The following is a 20,075-nucleotide window of genomic DNA, read 5'->3' on the forward strand; positions in this document are numbered from 1 at the left end:
TCCACAGTTCTGCTGATCTTGGCAGGACTCTAGGCTGATCTGGGGTGGCCTCGGCTGGGATGGGTGATCTCTGCTCTGTGTGGTCCACCTCCTCCAGCAGGCTAATCTGGGCTCTTCACGTTGCCATTTCGCCACATCCTATTGGCCAACGCAAGTCGAGAGTCCTGTCCAGATTCAAGCAGCAGGGAAATAGACTCCACCTCTAACGGGAGGAACTCCAAAGTGAGATTGTAAAGGGCGTGGATTCAGAGAGGGTACTAATTGTGGCCATTTACACAGTCTACCACTGGCAACGACATTGTTGTTAGTAATAGTAGTGGTAGTACTTGTTTTGTTAAGAAAAACTCTCATATTCCTGTCTCAGCTCAGCTGCCTAGACGCATCATGCTAGAATCCCTGATTGGTTCAGAAGCATAGGTTGCCTTTTTGTAATTAACCAGTATTTGAGTGAAGAGAAATACAAACGTGTCTATCCAGAGCTCAGTCGGCTCCCAGATGTAGGACATTTCTACGCTGTGAGCATCGGCGTGAGCCGCTGAGCTTTTCTGCTTACCCTGCCAATGTGCCCTAGCCCTGACCTCTCTCCTTCGGCTCCTGAGCCAGCCTGAACCTTCAGGATCGGGCTGGGTGGCAGAAGTGCCAGAAGCTTTATCGAATCTGGGAGAAGAGCATGAGTTGGCGGCAAAGGGCCAAAGTTGGTGGGGGCTAAGGGAGGAGGCGACTCCGGCCTCTAGACACTGGGGCTGCAAGGACTGCAGCCTCCCCTGCGGTTGAGCAGGTACTCCTGCATCAGCCCAGAGCTGCAGGCTGGGGAGGCAGCACTGACAGAAGGAGAAAGTAGGTCGGGAGAAAGCGTGCAGCTGGATGATAGAGGATGCTGGGGGAGGCAGGAGCGCGGGGCGGGGGAATGCCAGAGATGACGGCGATTTTGTCTTCTCCCCACCCCACCCCATCCCCTACCTCCCAGCCCTGATTTGGGAATCGAGGGAGGTTGACGATGCTTTATTCTGTTCCCCAGGCCTCCCTAAAATAACTGCGGTGCTGTTAATGATCTCGTCCCGCAGAGAGGGGAGTGGGGCAATTCCCAGAACAGGCTTCTGGTGATGGGGGTGGCCGTGTGGGCAGAGCCCTGCAGGATGGGCTTGAATTGAGATGTATATTATGCAATTACAGTAAAAAGGAGTTCTTGGATCTGCCAGGAGGGCTGCGAAACATCTTTGCAGCGATAAGGCTCAATTAGGCAGAGCTTCACAGCACCGGTGGCAAAGCTAAAATTCGTCTCCAGATGTCGTTGACTGAGGCTGTATCCAGGTGGCTTGAAGGACAGGGGTCCATCAGTCCGCCTGGGGGAAAAGTGTGTCTGCCAAGACTGGAAAGAACTCGAGGACCTGGGAACCGGGATCCTTGGTTTGTAAACAGGCCAAGTCACTTACCTCTCGGGCACCAGTGTCCCCTTCTGTGCCTTGAACCCTGGCTTCCTAGAACCCTTGTGCCTCTCTTTCTGGGGCTTCCCTGAAAGAACCCTGGCCACACGGTTCTCTTTGCTGGGGGCTGATGGCCATCAGTGTGGAAGGGACAGCAGAGGCCCCTGGTATGTCTGGGTGGTGGTTAAAGCTCACACTCTGGAGCCAGACGGCCTGGGTTCAAATCCCCCACTAGCTGTGTGACTGTAAACAAGTTACTTAACCTCTCTGTGCCTCAGTTTCCTGGGGGAGATGATAGGATTATTGTGAGGGTGAAATGAGTTAGCAAGTGGAAAGTGCTCAGCACAAGGCCTGGCACATATTCAGCACTCGGGGTGATTAGCGTTGTTGTTCGTCAGCAGTAAAATCATCCCTTTGTAACCAGGCAGAGGCTAATCAGTAAACGAATAGACGGCAGAGGCATCAGGGCTACAGAGTGAAAGGGTCTTGCCCAAAGATGCACAACCAATCAGTGGCAAAGCCAACTTATAGATACCCTAAAGCCAGCTATTGAGTAGGGTGTCCAGATTAGCTTCTTGGTCCTTGAAACCAATCCTGCAGCATCTTTAGTATTGGTTGGTCTCAGGAAGGAAGGCCTGGAGTCCAGAGGGTCAGATTCACAGCCAGGGCTGTCAGACATATTGGTAGAAGGGGCTCCCAGGGACTGCCCTTCTAGGCCTAGAGGAATTTTGAGAAGGGTCACAGGCTGCTCAGTCGAGGGTAGACGTCCAGCCACCCTCCAGACCAGTCTGGGAAATCTCGACTGCAAAACATCCTGACCACGCAAGAGGGGACGGGCAGGAAACGCACACAGTGTCCCCACACTACCCATAAGCTTTGCTTGGGAAATGAGCTTGGCCTGGGAAACAGACCATGGGCAAGGCTGTATTTCCCCCTGTACGAGGGTGCCGATTCTTCTGTGTCTTCCTGCAGTCTGATGCAGGCTGTGTGCTCTTTGAGAGGGAGAGACACAGCTGAGTTATCTCTGCTCCCCCCAGCATAGGCTCTTGGGAAGTACTGGTTGGGCAGGTGAGGTCAGTGAATTGACTGGTGAATAAATTTATAGATATGTAGCCGTGAGATGAGGACTAGGTAGGGAGAAGGATGGATGGGTGGGTGGGGCATGGGTGGAGAGATGGGTGGGTGGATGGACGAGTAAATGAAAGAGTAGACAGACGGATGAATATGTGGGTGGTGGATGGACGAATATGAATTGATAAGAGGCTCAGGACAGGGCTACCTCTATGTTCTACTTTCCTATTCTTGTGGCAGCAAGAAGTAGGAGTTGGCCTTGGTCCCAGTCCCACGGCTAATACCAGCGCTCTCTTGGTACCTCCAGCATGCCGAGCGAATCTCTTCTGAAACTGCCCTCAACTCTCTAGTCTGCATTGATCCGGAGACTTCCAAATTCGCTAGAGCCTGTTATTCCAAAGGATTTTTCTTTAAACTAGATGAGTCTTTGCAGGGGTAGGTTGTATAGGCGTAATCTACATGGATCCGCGGACCTTCAGGACCACCTGGTTCAGCCCCCTCACTTTACTCTGAGGCCCAGAAATGGGAGAGGACTTGGGCCAAGTCACCCTGTGGGTTAGTGGGGTTAGAATCCAGATGTCCTGACACCCAATCCAGTAGGCAGAGGTTAGGAGCTTTGGCTCTGAAGTCCGACAGACCAAGATTCAAACTTCAGCTGCAGCACTGACCACCCATGTGACCCTGAGCAAGTTAACTAACCTCTTCAGGCCTCTGTTTTCCCATCTGTCAAATGAGTAGACAATTAATCATAATCATTACTATTCACTTAGCCAGACTCATTGCCGAGTGCTTAACCCATGTTGCCTTGTATGAGGACCCCATGAAGTAGGTGACATCACATCTCCTATTCATAGATAAGGACACGGATGCTGGAAGGAGTTAAAGAACGTGCCCAGAGCCCCAGAGCAGATGAGAGGCTGAGCCAGGGTCCACATCCAGGTCTGTCCAGTCCAGAGCCTGCACAGCTCACCACCACTCCTTCTCCGAGTGCTCTGGCTGCGCCTTTGCCTTGAGGCAGTTCCAGGGCTGCTATAAGATCAGACGAGATGTATGTGTGGCTGTCAGCACAGTGCTTGACGTGTAGCAAGCGCCCAGTCCGCTCGAGTTGTTGCTCTTGTTACTTCTGCTATTATTTCTGAGCCTTACGCTCTGTAGTTAGCTTTGCCAGCCACTGTCTAGCTTGACGCTCCACATCCCTTCCAGGTAATCAAGGCAAATAGGACAATTCCCGTCTTGCAGCTAAGACAACAGAGCTGCAGAAATATCGAGTAACCTGCCCAGGGCTGCTGCTGACACCAAGTGACAGAGTTGAGTCCAGAGAATTCTGGAGGAGCTGACCAAGCGGGTGAGGGAGGAAGGTCATTCCAGGCGGGGCCACAGCCTGCCAAAGCCCAGAGACCTCTCAGGAGATTTGACGGTCTGTGGCCTGGACATTTCCCGGGGCCACAATGATGAGAGGCGAGGCTTGGGAGGCTGAGGGGGAGTTAGGTGGCAGCAGATAAGCCCTTAGCAGGCTTTCTCATCACAATGCTGAGAACCACCCAGGCCCGGGTGGAGGGTGGTGTGAGGGCCGAGGCTGCCAGCGGGAAGGCCAGAAAAAGTGACCCAGGAGGCCCCTCTCAGAGGGCCAGCCTCAACCCCATGCCCCATGCCTTCTGCGGGTGGCAGAACTTTCTTCTTTCCACTCCTATTTCTAATCATTAGGAACGAAACTTGCCCTCTGAGGGAAGCTACCTGAATCGTCTTTTAGTCAGAAATTGCTTCCCCGTCTCAGTAATCCTGGCACACCCTCAGATTTGCTTTGTCGCTTCCGACTCTTTGAACGTCAGGACTTCTGCTAGCTTCTTCTTCTTGTAGCCCTGCTGCTTCTTGAGCTGCAGCTGAGCTTTCAAATGGAAATAGCTCCTCCTCAGACTTCAGAGGCGCTGCGCTTTCTTGGGAAAACATTCTTCTTTTCCACCCACGTTTATTCTGTGCGCTGAAACCACCCAAGCGGACTTTAAGTTTGTATTTTATGAGACCTCTTTTAACGTAGGTTGACACTACAGTTAACATTTGAATTATTAAAATGAAGGTGGGCTCTTGTGGAGCCGAACTGTTGGAAGTTTATGGTGTATGTTCTGGAAACATCAACTACGGAAAGAAAAGCAAGTCTCCTTGGAGCCCCTGAAGTGGTTCTGGAAGAAGGAACAAGGAGGTTCTGCCTGGAAGGGCGGTTTTCCTGAATAAAGAAGCCAAACTTCACCTAGTTAGACACTACAGGTCTTCAGTCTACCCCATTCCCAAACTGTGGTGCCTGCATCCACAGAAAGCCCCCATGACCCCAAAGGCAGGAAGGATCTGCTTGATTGTACATCTCACAGATCTTAGACCTAGAGCTCCTGAGAGGAGGGGAGAGGAGGGAGGTGACTCTGGGAAGTAGTCAGCCCTTGAACTCAGATCTGGCTCCAAACCCGGGGTGCAGCTAAATAGTCCAATGAACCTCAAACCCCCTGAGCCAAGCCAGCTCTGCGAGGGGCTCTGGCCAAGACAGGGGTTCCAGAAGGCGCAGGAGCCCCTGCAAGTGGCTCAGCTGGGCATTAAGATGGGGAGGTGGGGCGGCCCTTCGTTCTGGTCTGTGAAGTGACAGGGGCCTTTGTGTTGGATTCAGCAGCTGTTTTGGTTCTGTTTGGTTTTGTTTGTTTGTTTGTTTTTGCGAACACCATCCCTAGGAGAATGGTTTAAAGCACATAACCCTGAATGGGGAATTCTGATTTTTAACAGCACTGTTAATCCCTATATCCCACCTTCTCACCCTGTGCACGTGACACAAAACACACACCACATGTGTATACCACACACACACACCCCACAAACACACAGCACATACACTCACCACACACATCCTCTACACACAAATCACACAGGTACATGCACACATATCCACACGCGCCACATGCACATACCACACACTGCACTACACACAGCGCACACACGCCACATGCACACATATGCACAGTGCACTGGCAAGCTCGGGAAGGTCCCCAGGAAACCTGCTTTCCAGCGTGTGTCTCCCCAGGGCGTTTCAGCCTGTCCCAGCTGTTCAGGACACACACCCTGCCCTATGCCTTTGCAGTCTCTGGGGAAAGTCCGTGATTCTGACCCCTGCTGCTGCTCGAGGCCCAGCACCTGAGAGGCTCCTGGGTAGGCAGACCCTCAGATGACAATTCTGGAGGCCAAAATTCTGACACAATCCAATCCCACCTGGCCTCCATTGGCAGCTCTCCACACCCACAAACACCAAATTATTCATTTATTCATTCAACACATATTCATCGATTACCCCAAGTGGGAAGCAGACATAAGCAAGACAGCCCTCCCCCACCCCCAACCATGGGCTCTAAACCAATCACCCACCAGTTACCTAGTTAACCAACCATCTCAAATGCTAGTGAAGAGAGGCAGGGCTGCTGGGAGAGCGTGTGCTGTGTGGGCTCAGAGCTGAGAACAGCTGGGGTCCAATCCTAGCTCGGCCACTTACTAGCTGTGTGACCTGGTCTCTCCAGGCCTCCCTGTGCACGTGGGAATAATAACAGCCTGACTCCTAGGGAGCCATGAGGATACAAACGAGGGTGCCCGTGAAGAGCTTAGTAAAGAGCTAGCAAAGTCACTGCTGCAGCTGCCGAGGCTGCCTGCTGGTCCATCTGGGCATCGGGAGGCTCCTCTGCCAGTGCCTGTTCTCGAGGGGTGAGGGGGAGTGGGCTAGGCCACCAGAGACAGCCAGCGAGCAAAAAGTCATTTTCTAATGCGCTCTCACAAAGGTCATCCTGTGGCAGTTGCTGCGATTTACCGTGCTGTGGTTGCTGCGTCTGGGGGGACAAGGAGGAGGGGGTGTTGAGGATTTTTTAATATGGTAGTAGAATACACATAACATAAACTTTATCATCTTAGCCATTTTAGTGGACACTTGAGTGTCATTAAGTACACTCACACTGTACCACCATCACCACCACCCATCTCCAGAAATTTTCATCTTCCCCCACTGCAGCTCTGTTCCCATTAGACACTAACTCCTCCTCCCCCTCCCCCAGCCCCTGGCGCCCACCCTTCTGCTTTCTGTGTCTATAAATTTGACTACTCCAGGGACCTTGTGTAAGTGGAATCACACAGTATCTGTCCTTTTTTGTCTGGCTTATTTCAGATCTATTGATCTGTCAATGGACACTTGGGTTGCTTCCACCTTTTTGCTACTGTGAATAATCCTTCTGTGAACACGGCTGTACAAATATCTTCTCGAGTCTCTTGCTTTCGATTCTTTTGGGTATATACCCAGAAGTAAAATTGCTGGATCATATGATAATTTTATGTGCAGTTTTTTGAGGAACCTCCACACTGGTTTCCACAGTAGCTGCACCATTTTACATTCCCACCAACAGTGCACAAGGGTTCCAATTTCTCCACATCCTCGCCAGCACTTGTTTTCTGTTTTGTTTTGGATAATGGCCATCCTCATGAGTGTGAGGCAGTACCTGCTAGCTATGTTTTTTTTCATCTCATTTTTGCACATGTCATTTATAACTTGTCGCTCTTCAAGTCATCGTTCCTTGGTCTTAGCTCTAGTGACCCCCAAGCATCCCAAAACAGGAGCATGAATTGTCCTCTCAAAGTTACACCCATAGCTGCACCCAGCACTCCCAAAGGGCTTAGTGCCCCTACAGGGAAATGTGCTGGATACAGTGTGGCACTAGGAATCAGGGGAACTGGGGGTGGCCCCAGGCCTGCCCCCCTGCAGGTCCGTGATGAGGAGCAAATCACTTCCCCCCGGGCCCGCTTCCTGCCCCTCAAAACCAAAGCCTTAACTCCCTTACAGAATTAGAGCCCTAGAGAGCAAGCCTCATGGAAAGCCTACAGCAATGGTAAAACCTCTGGGTTTGTCAAGATAAAAGAAGCCAAAAGAAAAAAGGGGCGAGTCCCTACTTCTTAATAATGCATGTCGGCGATTTTAGAGCTCAAGTTCATGGTAAAAAATTGAATTACGGAGGAGGCAGCTCTGCCATTTTCAACCATAGATTGTTTGAAATCTATTTAGGGGAAAATTAAAATATCTCACAGAGGGTAATAAAATGCTGCCTGTTTCACAGGCATAACTGCTTAGCTGTCTTGGGCAAATAAGTAATTAGGCATATTTATTTCAGTCCTCCGTGTCATCATCTTCTTTCATTAGTGGAGGGGGAAAAAACTATTGTGGAAGATACATAAAACCCTGGAAATCACCAGAAGGTTAACTATAAAATTGTAAAAAAAAAAAAAAAAAGATAAGTAAATAAATATATAAATTTTAAAAGCACAACATAACTTCATACTGCAGAGACTAAGGGGAGTACTTAGTATTTCTTTTCCCAAACATCAGAAAGGGGAAACTGTCAGATTCCTCTGCTTCCAGCCACCGAAGAGCTTGGGTGTGGGGAGCCTTCCAAGGCCCCTGACGCCTGGACATAGTTGAACGTGACATGGAGCAGGGAGGGTGTTCTAAGGCTTGACCCGTGGCCCCCAGACCCCCTCTGAGGGACCTGCAGCTCTGCCTTGTTCTACCATCCTTCACCACCATCCACCATCCACTTGAAGGAATGGGTTGATTTTTCTCTCAGCTAGAAATCATCTGCTAGAGCCTCTCCATTTTACAGATGGGCAAACTGAGGACAAGAGCTTAGGGTCTAAGGGTCTATATACGCCTAGGTCAATGCCCACGACCCGACAGGGCTCGGGTCTGCTCGCGGGGCCCGAGTCCTAACTGTGGACGGGGCAGTTGGCCAGGGACATGTCCTGCTGCCATCCTGCCCCCCGCACAGCCAGTCCACGCAGTATCTTCTAGACTCCGTCTTCTTGCCTGCTGCTCTTTGGAACAACACGAAGGAAGCTGAGGGTGAGGATCCAGAGGGTTCCTGTGCAAGGCTAGTCTGAGACCCACAAAGAGCCACTCATGGCGGGGTCGGGGCACGCAGAATGCTCATAGCTGTTATTCCTCTTCTGTATCTCTCTGGGGTTTGGGTTTATCCGTGTTGGCTTTTACCACTCCCAAAGCCAGCTCCACCTGAGTCACTGGACATTACTTTCACGCCAGTGGTCTGAGTGTGTATATGCATGTGTGGCGGCTGCCCTTGGGAGGTGAGTTTACCTGCCTTATGAACTTCCCACAGCCGCCTGCCAATCCCACCATTAACGCCCACATGGAGGCGTCTCGTTCCCACCTATTTGCCTTGCCTCCCCCCACCCCAGACTGGTCTGCGTTGAGCCATCCAGCAAACAATGAGTAAATGCCTACTGTGTGTCGGGCTCTGTGCTGGCCCTGAGAACCCAGGGGGGAAAGAATACAACTCCTACTCGGGGGGACAAACCCACAAAGCAAATTTCAAAGACAAGGAAATATCTGTGCTGGTCCTTAAAGGGCAAGGAGGAGTCTGCCTGGCGGGGAAGGAGGACGCAGGGGTGAAGGCACAGAGGCATAAAACAGCTCGTGTTCGGGCAGCCACACGAAGAAGTGAGAGGCCCTGGGGAGATGTGGTCGGTGGTTTGACCGAGGCTCAGGACAGGGGCTGTGGTGTCCAGTTAAAAAGAAACGAACTGGGTTTCCCTGGTGGCGCAGTGGTTGAGAGTCCGCCTGCCGATGCAGGGGACGCGGGTTCGTGCCCCGGTGTGGGAAGATCCCACATGCCGCGGAGCGGCTGGGCCCGTGAGCCATGGCCACTGGGCCTGCACGTCCGGAGCCTGTGCTCCGCAATGGGAGAGGCCACAACAGTGAGAGGCCCACATATCGCAAATAAATAAATAAATTTAAAAAAAAAAAAAAAAGAAAGAAACGAACTGACGCTGTGAATGGGGGTGACTCTCAAAACTTGAATGTTACATGAGTGAAGCAAGTTACGGAAGAATATGTACAGCCTCCTTACATGACGTCTTCAACATGCAAAACAGAGCTGCACATATGTACGTTAGGTTAAACTACATGAAATTGCCAATGGTCGGCCATTGTGACATGCAAAAATAGCAGTTGCGTTTGGTTCAGCCTCAACTGAAGTCACAAGGGACATTGCATCCAGAGCACAGAATACTACCCAGTCGTGAAAAGGAGCACGCTCCTGACGTGTGCAACAACTTGTCTGCATTGCCAGGGGATTGTGCTGAGTGAAAAGAAGCCAATCTCTGAAGGTTACATACTGTATGATTCCATTTATGTAACATGTTCCGACTGACAGAATTATGGGGCTGGAGAACAACAGCTTAGTGGTTGCAGGGCCAGGGACGGGGAAGGGAGGGAGGTGACTGCAGTCATATAAGGGTGGCACGGGGAGTGCTGTGACAAACTGTTGTGTGTCGTGATGACGCGTAATGCCATTGCTGAGAAGTAAACACACACACACACACAGAAGTACACTAAAACTGGGGAAATCTGAATCCAGCGGGTTAGGTTGTATCCGTGTCAACGTCTTGGTTGTGACATTGTGCTACAGTCATGCAGGGAGTGAGCCGTGGGGGGAACAGAATGAAGGGTAATTGACATCTCTCTGTGTTATTTCTTATTGCCCGTGAAACGAGCACTATCTCGACATAAAAAGGTAAAACACGCAGGGCAAGGATTAATGCCAAATTTAAGTTAGAGTTCCTTTCTGGGCCAAGGGGTGCATTATGCAGATGCGGAGGGGTACCTAGGGGCGTTCAACTTTATCCGTTAGGCTTTACTTCTTAAAAAAGAAAAATCTGAAGCAAACATGGCCTAGAACTAAGATTCTCCAGAACTGGAGGGTCTGTGCACAAATTTTTTTAATTATTCGGTCAAAGGTTTATGTTTGACATAGTTCATAATATTTTAAACAGCTGATCTCGCTTAATTCCCTTCAAACAGAGCCCGGATTGGGTCTGGGACGCAGAAGCCTGAGGTGGGGGGGAGGGGCAGCCCCACCCACGGGCACGCGGCAGCCCGGTGAGCACCCCGCCTCTCCCCGCAGCCCCCGGAGAAGGAGGGCGCCCTGCCCCGGCAGGTGGGCAACAAAACAGAGTGCGGCCTGCTGGGCTTCGTGCTGGACCTGAAGCAGGACTACCAGCCTGTGCGTAACCAGATGCCGGAGGAGAAGCTGTACAAGGTCTACACCTTCAACTCCGTGCGCAAGTCCATGAGCACCGTAATCAAGCTGCCCGACGAGAGCTTCCGCATGTACAGCAAGGGCGCTTCGGAGATCCTGCTCAAGAAGTAAGCGGGGCGGGAGCGGGGGCGGGGGGCGGGGTGCAGGCCCAGGCCGCGGGGAGGGGCCGGGGGCGCCCAGGGTCACAGCAAGGGCCGGCCCCAACGTCCAGCAGCAAGACCACCTGCACGTGCCCTCCCCCAGGGCTTTTGCTACTGTTTCCTGTTAAACGTGTCTGCAGGGGGTCCTCCCTCTTCTCCTCCCTAAGTCGCTGGCTCATCAGGAAGTTCTTCCCATTATCACTGTCACAGCCCCTGCACGTCACTTCCCTGAGCGTGGAGTTGGTAGACGGCATGAGTTGTCCCTGTAAGCCCGTCTCCTCTGACTCCAGGTGCCAGAAGTAAGCCTGGAGAACTAAGCAAGTCAGCCCCCCTCTCCGGGCCCCAGTTTACACATTTGTACCTTGAGGGAGACTCAACCCTGGTCACACATTAGAATCGCCCCAGGGAGCTTTTAAAAAAAAAAAAAAAAAAACGCTGATTCCTGGACTCACCCCCAACAAACTGAATTGGAACCTCTGGCGTGGGGCCCGCAGAGGGTGTTTATTCAGCGCTTCCCCAAGCCGTCCTGATGCACAGGCAGGGTCAGGAACCACTAGCGGAGGTTTCATGCCCTCTGAAAACCATTTTCGCTGTGGAACTATTTTTTTCAGATGAAATCTTGTGAAGATGAAACAGAGCAAAGTAGATCTGCCCTTGCTGAAATGGCCTGGGGCAGATATTACAACAAGGCCGCCTGATTTCTTTTTGGCTGGTCCTGATTTCATCCCTGCCTGGGGCCCAGGGGCCGGGACCACCCCTGAAGCATTATGGGAGATGGTCTGGACGAGCCCTGGATGACCGACCACGGCCAGTGGGACATCACTGGGGAGGTGGGGGTGAGCGCCGAGCCCGTCGGAGGGAGGGTCTTTGGGCCCTTGGCGGGACCTTACCCGGCCCCCTCCCACCTCCCCCAGGTGCTGCAAAATCCTCAACGGGGCGGGGGAGCCCCGGGTCTTCCGGCCCCGCGACCGGGACGAGATGGTGAAGAAGGTGATCGAGCCCATGGCCTGCGACGGGCTCCGCACCATCTGCGTGGCTTACCGCGACTTCCCCAGCAGCCCCGAGCCCGACTGGGACAACGAGAATGACATCGTCAACGACCTCACCTGCATCTGCGTGGTGGGCATCGAGGACCCCGTGCGGCCCGAGGCAGGTGCCCCGCCGTGGAGCTCGGGGAAGGGGGTGCAGCTGGGCGTCCGGCCTGCTGGGTGACCTGGCGTATGTCGCCTCACCCCTCTAAGCCTCAGTTTCCCTGCAAGCCCCACGGGGTCTTCTCTGTATCTACTCCTAAACATTCAGGCTCTTAAGGCCAGCGTAGCCACACTTACCTGCTTGGGACATGGGGTGCAACCCACGGCCTGCCAGCCGGCGTTGCTCTACCCTGAAGGCTGCCCTGCCCCAGAAGCCTCAGAGGAGCCAGGATCTCCTGTCACAAATCCATAGGCCCAGATTCCAGGGTCCCTGCAAAGGAGACGCCCAATAACAGAGGTTACCACACTCAAGAAGACCGCAGATGTGGGCGTCCCCGTCAGCATTTAGAGGTCTCCCCGCCCAGACCAAGTTTAGCCGTTAGGTTTCCCCAGTGACGCAGCGGGCAGGCTGCCTCTATCAGGTTACCAGGGGAACAGAGCTGGAAAGTTAACCAAAGGTCAGATTCTCAAGCAGAAGGGAAGGGGCGGGGGGCGGGGGGGGGTGACAGCACCCCCTCCCCATAAAGATCAAGAAAAGTGATGTAATATGTGCACCTACTGGGGTGCTCCGATGACAGTGGGTCTTCAGTCTCCTTTAGCTGGATCTGCATCTGGGGGGAATTTGCAGGGTTGGGGGAGGATGGGGCGAGCACGGTCGGTGGAGCTGCCCAGGGTGGGAAGAGGAGAGAGCTGCCCTGAAACTCCGAAATGCCGCAGAGTGAGCTCGAGCTCGCTCACCCTGGAAGCCCGGGAGGCGAGGCATGGGAGGGGCTGGCCTCCTCTTCCTCGAGGACTAATGCTGCTGGGCCCAGATTGGCCTTGGCAGTGAGATTTGGTGGTGGTGCCCCTTGGGACTGTTTCTGACCGGGATTCTTGGCCCCCTTAATCAATAGAAATGGATAGGAGGCCATGCAAGAAATTCAGGCAAGGCTTTATTGGGGCTCCTGCTGCAGCAGCGGGCAGCAAGAACAAGGAACAGGTTCCTTTGCTCTTGGTTCCTTCTATGGGGTGACGGTAGGGGTGTGTCCAGGGGTTGGGCCGAAGGGGGGGGGCTTAGGTGGTCTGCCCACCCCTTTGGTGGTGCTGTGTGCCGGGGGCATGCCCAGTACCCTGCTTTTGCTCCCGATTCTTCGGAAGTGGCAGTTGGGTCCTTTTGGTCTTTTTTATATCTTGTTGTCTATAATTTGCCCCAACGGGGCATGCACGCGGTTATTTTTGGTCGCTTATAGTTTCTCGGTATGTCGTTGCTCGAGGAGACGTCTGTCCAGGTGCAAGCGCTGCGGCGAACGGTCCCAGGTCCCAGCCTGTCTCAGGGTCGCCTTCCTCCACCGAGGGCAACTTCAGTGTCCCCCGCTTACCCTGACACCATCCTCTGGGGCCTCTGGCTGTTCCCTGCTCCTCCTGGAGCCTCCATGTCCCCTTCTTTCAAGTGAAAGGGAGCAGGCAAGATGCCCTCCAAGCTCCTGGCCGCGCTGTTGTAAGACTCTGCATTCCAAAGACTAAGTGAAACTTGAAGGTCACGGACGTGGACTTTCACATTCAGGCAGCAGGGAGAGGGGTCAAAAGTGTGAGTTCGGGCATCAGATAGACCTGGGATTTTGAGGCCCTTGGCATTACAAGCTGCGTGACCTTGGGCCAGTTACATAACCTCTCTGAGCCTCCATTTCCTCATCTGAAGACTAGGGACAATAATAGTATTCTACACACATGCGCACACACACACACACACACACACACACACACGCCTCCTCAGTCCCACCCCGAGCCTAAAACAGCAAAGGCAATTAATGCCCCCGGTGCTTGGCACCGGAGCCCATATGCGTTTGCCTGCAGCCTGCACCTCTCCCTGGACACACAGCCGCTTACCAGTCTCCCTGTGGGACGCCTGCTCATTACCAGCTGCTGATGGGCTCGGGCTTTGCTGTGATGTGTTGTCTCCTTACAGGCGACCGAGATACACAGCGTACAAGGCTGGCCTGTGGCTCCCCCATCCTTCCTGCCCCCAGACCCCCCTCCAGCTCCACGCCCAAGCCCCAGCCTCATCACCCGGGGCGAGGGAGGTATGGAAAGTGGCATCGGACACACACTTTTTTGGCCATGACCCCAATGATAAGAAATGTATTTCATGTCAGGACTCAGCAAACACACACACTTAACCAAAATACGACTCTCACAAAGTAAAGTGATGCATGGAAGTATTTTCTATTCTCTTCTATTTCTTCTTTTCATTTTTTAAACTCTGCTCACCACCCACGAAACTGATTTCAAAATCCACTAGAGGGGCATGACTCAAGGTCTAAACGGCTGATCTATTCCCAACTCCTTCCCGCACTCCCAATTTGCAGAAGAAAACACAGAGGCCCAAAGAGGGACAGTGAGGTGCCCACAGTCTCGCTGTAAGTGGCTCACCAAATCCAGGTTAGAACACGTTTTCTACCTTCCTGCCTGGGGCCTTCTCCTGGAGGCCACATAAACAAGAGGGCAAGTGGCTATGAGTCAGGAGGGTGAGGAGAGGAGAGAGAGGGCCTGAGAGGGCTGAGCTGGCTCCCTGGCATTTTCTGTTGCCACCAAGATCATCCAGAGAAGCTGGCTTCAGGCACAGACTCTGGGAGGGGGTTCTGTCCACCCAGCAGGGCTGGGAACACGTTCAGCCTACGTCGGAGAAAGGGGGCCTGGATCCAACCCCAACTCTGCCACTAACAAGCCACTTTGCCTCTCTGTGCCTCAGTCCCCTCATCTGTAAAATGGGTGGTCGGCCTGGGGGCCGCTCAGGTCCCATCCAGCTCTAAGGTTCTGAGCCAGCTGCCTGGGAGGCTTTACTCTCATGCCTTTCTTTGCTTCCCTCTGTCAACACATCCCTGTGGGTGACCTTCTCTCTCCCCTGGGCTCACCCCGGGATGTGGATTTGGAAGCTGTAACTGTGTTGGAGGGCAGGGACGTACTGGAGAGACACAGCAGTCTAGGGACGTGGGTTCTCATCCTGCCCCTGCCGCTCCTTCACAGAAGACCTCTGGTGTATTGCTGCCCCGGGCCTCACTTTTTCCATCTGAACAATAAGAAAGTTGGACGTCCACAAGCGAGGGGCACAGTGGAGTTACTGGTGATGCTACCTGAAAGGATGAAAGCTCAGGGACTTCCCTGGCGGTCCAGAGGTTAGCACTCCGGGCTTCCACCGCAGGGGGCATGGGTTCTATCCCTGGTCGGGGAACTAAGATCCCCGCATGCTGCGTGGCACAGGGAAAAAAAAAACAAAGGGAAAGTATTAAAGATCTGACCTGTTGACTCAGCATCTGCCGTGGGGCAGGGGTGGACGCAGAGCCTGAGGAGACAGGCAGGTATGATTTTTGATGTGTTTGTTTTTCTTAAGCTAGGTGACGTATGGAGCCAAATTCAAAAGGTTCGATAGCACAGACAGGGTGAAGTAGCCCCCCATGCCACCCCCAGACCCCAGAGCGCACCTCCGAGGCAGCCACGGTCACCAGTTTCTCGGGGTGACCTTTGGAGATGGTCCCTGCCTCTGGTGAGCATGTTTGTGTATGTTGCCAGGACAACCGTGAGGCTGGCGGAGAAAAAATCCCCACCCAGACCGCCTCTAGGGTCCCACAAGCCTGGTCAGATTCATTTGCTGCAGGAAAAGAAACTCGGCCTCCCTCCCTCAGTTTCCCCGTCTGTCAAGGGGGAGAAGCTCATATTGCCTTCCTCCCTTGAGAAGACAAAGGACAGAACAGATAAAAACAGGCTTGCAAATCCCCCCTCCCCCAAGATGCTACAGGGATGCATTTTCCAAGTCTGATGGAAGCCAGTGAGGAGGAAGGCATCAGGAGAGCAGCGGCCTGGGATTTGCCGGGTTATCCGGGGGTGTTTGGAACCCTCGGAGTCACAGACAACTGCTGTCACCACAAACAACAGATGTTTAAAAGCCTTTATTTAATGGAAACAGGAAGCACCCATTTCCTGGGTGGTTTTCCTCTGTGAGAAATACCTAGGATAATTGTAGCAAAAGAAGGAATCTTTTTTTTACAGCTGTTTTTATCTATGGGGAAAGCCCATTTCAACCAGATCAATGCCTCTGGGGCTTGGGTCTTCATCCTCTCTGCATCCTCCCTGCCCGGAACAGTTAGATGTTCCATAGCTGCTTGTTGCGTAAGTGAGTGAGTGAAGTGATAAAAGGAAGGGCTGAGCAGCTGCAGGAGGTGTCGCGTTGGGTTGGCGGGACCAAGGATGGCTTCCTGAACAGAGGGTGTTTCGTATGCAAGATGGGAAAGATTTGTGACACACAGAGATTCAGGGAGAGATGGCATCCCAGGCAGAGGGGACAGCACAGGCAAAAGCACAGAGGTGGGAAGGGACGCTATGTGTCTGGGGACTAGTGAAAACCCAGGCTGGGTTTATGAGAGAAAAGGCTGGGAAGGGAGCTTGGAGCTAAACTGTAGAGGGTTTGCACGTGCCCGTCCAAATCCATTCACCCAGGTCAGGCTTCGAGGGACGTAAGCACAAAGGTGTTTCACAGTGACCCACGTTGACCAAGCACCTACCCTGCACGAGGCCCCTGAGAGGGTTCTGAGCGGCTGGCAGCCCCTGCCCTCCAGACCCACAGCCTAGTGAAACAAAGGGTGGGGGAAGTACAGATTCGTGGCACACGAGAGTGTAAAACCGGACAGGACTAAGCACGACAAGGACGTCCGGTTAGGGGCCCATTGCCTATAAAGGAAGTGGAGTAATTCGTGGTGGCCAGGGGAGGCTCCTCCGGTATCTCCAGATCTGTCCTGAACGCCCCCCCACCTTCAAGGCAGGTCACAGGCCCCTAATATACCTGATCCAAGGGTCGTGGTGGGGAGCCCACCCCATCCCACCGCCCCAGACACCTGCGCCTCCAAGTGCTGTAGATGTACACATCTTTACCAAAGACCCTGTCTCTGTACAAGAGAATGGGTCTGAGCCAGAGTAACTGCTCTCTTATCCGAAAAAAGAACGATTCTGTGAAAGGGGGACTTCCCTGGTGGAGCAGTGGTTAAGAATCCGCCTGCCAATGCAGGGGACATGGGTTCGAGCCCTGGACCGGGAAGATCCCACGTGCCACAGAGCACGTGTAAACGGGATCTTGGACCTTCCACATCCCCACTCCCTCCGGCTCTATAAAAAGAGGTCACTTTCTTTTTTTTTTCTTTTTTTTTTTTTTTTTTTTTTTTTTTTTTTTGCTGTACGCGGGCCTCTCACTGTTATGGCCTCCCCCGCTGCGGAACACAGGCTCCAGACGTGCAGGCTCAGCGGCCATGGCTCACGGGCCCAGCCGCTCCGCGGCACGTGGGATCTTCCCGGACCGGGACACGAACCCGTGTCCCCTGCATCGGCAGGCGGACTCCCAACCACTGCGCCACCAGGGAAGCCCAGAGGTCACGTTTGGTTACGTGGGCAGCAGCCATGGCACAGGGCAGCCTTGCTCACGTGGCCCCAAGCCCTGATTGGGCACCAGAAGGATCCCCCCCAGACTCTGGAAATACACAGAGGGGAGGCCCATGATCAGCTCGACCCACTCCAGCCCTTTATCAGCAGGGAGGTCACTATCTGCCACCGCAGAGCCGGTCTGTTAGGGAACCCGGGGAGCTGGAGGGGCCTCCCCCAACCTTGACCTGGGCCCTGCCTGTCCCCGGCATTTGTTTCTCACTCCACCGCAGGATGGCGGTGCTCGGGAGTTGGGATTTTCTCTACCAGCGGCGGGGTGGAGGCCCACAAAGGGAGCCGGCACACGGGCTAAACTTGGGGCAGGTAGCTGGGGGTCAGGGGAGGGGCAAGGTGGAAGAGGAGAGGCCAGAGGCAGGGAGACTGGAAAGGGGCTGGGCAGTGACCTCTGCCTGAGATGGTGGCGTGGACGGGATGTGGCTAGAGGCAAGATACTTTCAGTGTCAGTTCTCGTTCTTAAAGTTCCTGAGCGCAGAAAGGGACCCGTGGGCATAAGGTGTCCGCAGTCAGGGTTTGGACCAGCGTTCTTACTCTTTGTACTCTTCGCTAGGGCTGCCATTACAGAGTACCACAAACAGCAGGATTGCATTGTCTCCTGGTTCTGGAGGCTGGAAGTCTGAGATCAAGGTGTCGGCAGGGTTGGTTCCATCCGAGGGCTTGGAGGGAGGCTCGGCCGCAGGCCTCTCCCCTAGCTTCCGGTGACGTGCTGGCAGTTTTCAGCACTCCTAGCATGTAGCAGCATCGCCCAGATCTCTGCCTTCCTCTTCCCGTGATGATGTCTTCCCTGTGTGTGTGTTTCTGTCCAGATTTCCCCTCTTTATGAGGACACCAGTCTCATTGGATGCAGGCCCACCCTAATGGCCTCATCTTAACTTGATTACCTCTATAAAGAGCCTGTCTCCAAGGAAGGTCACATTCTGAGGTACTGGGTGTGAAGAGCTTTCTGGGGTGGGGGAGGGGAGGGGGCGGGGCAACGACACAACTCAGCCCATGACATCCTTCAACTCTCTCAGCAGTGACTTGTCAGGGTCGGGGTGGAAGTGAGTTCTCAGACACCAGGATGTGAAAGAGGAGAGTTGGATTCAGGCCCCCCTTCCTACCAGGTCTGAGATTCTAAAGTACTTTTAGTACAACTGGATTTTCTGCCCTTGACATGTCCTCTCCCACTGAAGGACGTTTTACAGCAAATATTGCCTTATTATTTTGTTATTTGTCACTGGGTCAGAATCACTTGTTCAGTTGATCTGTGCTGTGTGTGAAGGGCCAGCAGGCTCCAGGCTGGTTTTTTGTTTTGTTTTGTTTTAACATCTTTATTGGAGTATGATTACTTTACATTGGTGTGTTAGTTTCTGCTGTATGACAAAGTGAATCAGCTATACGTATACATATATCCCCATATCCCCTCCCTCTTGCATCTCCCTCCCACCCTCCCTATCCCACCCCTCTAGCTGGACACAGAGCACCGAGATGATCCCCCTGTGCTATGAGGCTGCTCCCCACTAGCTATCTATTTTACATTTGGTAGTGTATATATGTCCATGCCACTCTCTCACTTCATCCCAGCTTACCCTTCCCCCTCCCTGTGTCCTCAAGTCCATTCCCTACATCTGCGTCTTTATTCCTGTCCTGCCCCTAGGTTCTTCAGAACCTTTTTTTTTTTTTTTAGATTCCAGGCTGGTTTTTGCATCCTAATTGCTGGGCAGATCCAGCGCCCTGCAAAGGTGGGGGGGACAGCTTCTGATTGGCTGGGTCTGCTCTGGCCTAAAAGGCCCAGATGTCAGTCTGTTATTACAAAGAGGGCAGTAGGCAGCCCTTACTCTCACAGGGAGATGTCATGTTTTACACAAAGCCTAATCATTCTCATTTATTCTAAGCCAATGTCACATTATATAAATAAATTATCCTAAAATGCAATGTCCTTCCCCTGCCCGCCCCCCTGGCAAAGAACTGAAAACACACAAACATATTTATCATTGAGTCTGCAGGAAATGTTCACGTAGATGAAGCAGGGACAAGATCCTGTGCAGCAGTGGAGTGTTCTGTACTCTTGACTGGCACCATATCCAAGAGGATGTTTATTGTGGTCTTTCTCACAGTCTTTGTCCAGGTCAGGATAGCCAATGGTTTCATCTTAGGATGCAGTATCATGGGTGATAGGTGGTGGCTGTCTGGGACACTGCAGAAAAGAATGCGAGACCACATCAGGGTTTCATCAGAGGGTGCTGTGATCGATTAACAATGCCTACCATGGGCACAGGAAAGGAGGAGATGGTCTGTGTGCCATCAGTACCTCCTGGTCATCTAGGCCCCTTACAGTGGCGTTGCCTGTGAGCAGGGCTCACTCTGGAATCCATGAGGGCAGGGAGGGCCTGCACGAGACGATGTCCACTCCATGGCACACGCCCTCCCACCCAGGTCCCGGAAGCCATCCGCAAGTGCCAGCGAGCAGGCATCACTGTCCGCATGGTCACCGGTGACAATATCAACACAGCCCGGGCCATCGCCATCAAATGTGGCATCATCCGTCCTGGGGAGGACTTCCTGTGCCTTGAGGGCAAGGAGTTCAACCGGAGAATCCGCAACGAGAAAGGGGAGGTATGTGGCCCAGTGCAGAGGGTCCTCAGAGGGCAGGGCTTGGGTGGGGAGCTGGGAGGCACGGGCACGCATGAAGCT

General features: G+C 53.2%; 1 protein-coding gene across 12 annotated transcripts in view; it reads left to right on the plus strand.

The window, feature by feature from the left end:
* ATP2B2 (ATPase plasma membrane Ca2+ transporting 2) overlaps positions 1 to 20,075 on the plus strand; it is a 373,485-nt gene that overhangs the window by 330,355 nt on the left and 23,055 nt on the right. For all 12 annotated transcript variants that reach the window (XM_067043444.1, XM_067043446.1, XM_059077715.2 and 9 more), the window contains 3 exons: positions 10,478 to 10,719; positions 11,667 to 11,901; positions 19,818 to 19,997. In XM_067043444.1, the coding sequence (XP_066899545.1) occupies positions 10,478 to 10,719; positions 11,667 to 11,901; positions 19,818 to 19,997 (657 nt within the window). The remainder of the gene's footprint in view (positions 1 to 10,477; positions 10,720 to 11,666; positions 11,902 to 19,817; positions 19,998 to 20,075) is intronic.

Source organism: Kogia breviceps, chromosome 10, assembly GCF_026419965.1.
Source record: "Kogia breviceps isolate mKogBre1 chromosome 10, mKogBre1 haplotype 1, whole genome shotgun sequence".
NCBI classification, from domain to species: Eukaryota; Metazoa; Chordata; class Mammalia; order Artiodactyla; family Physeteridae; genus Kogia; species Kogia breviceps.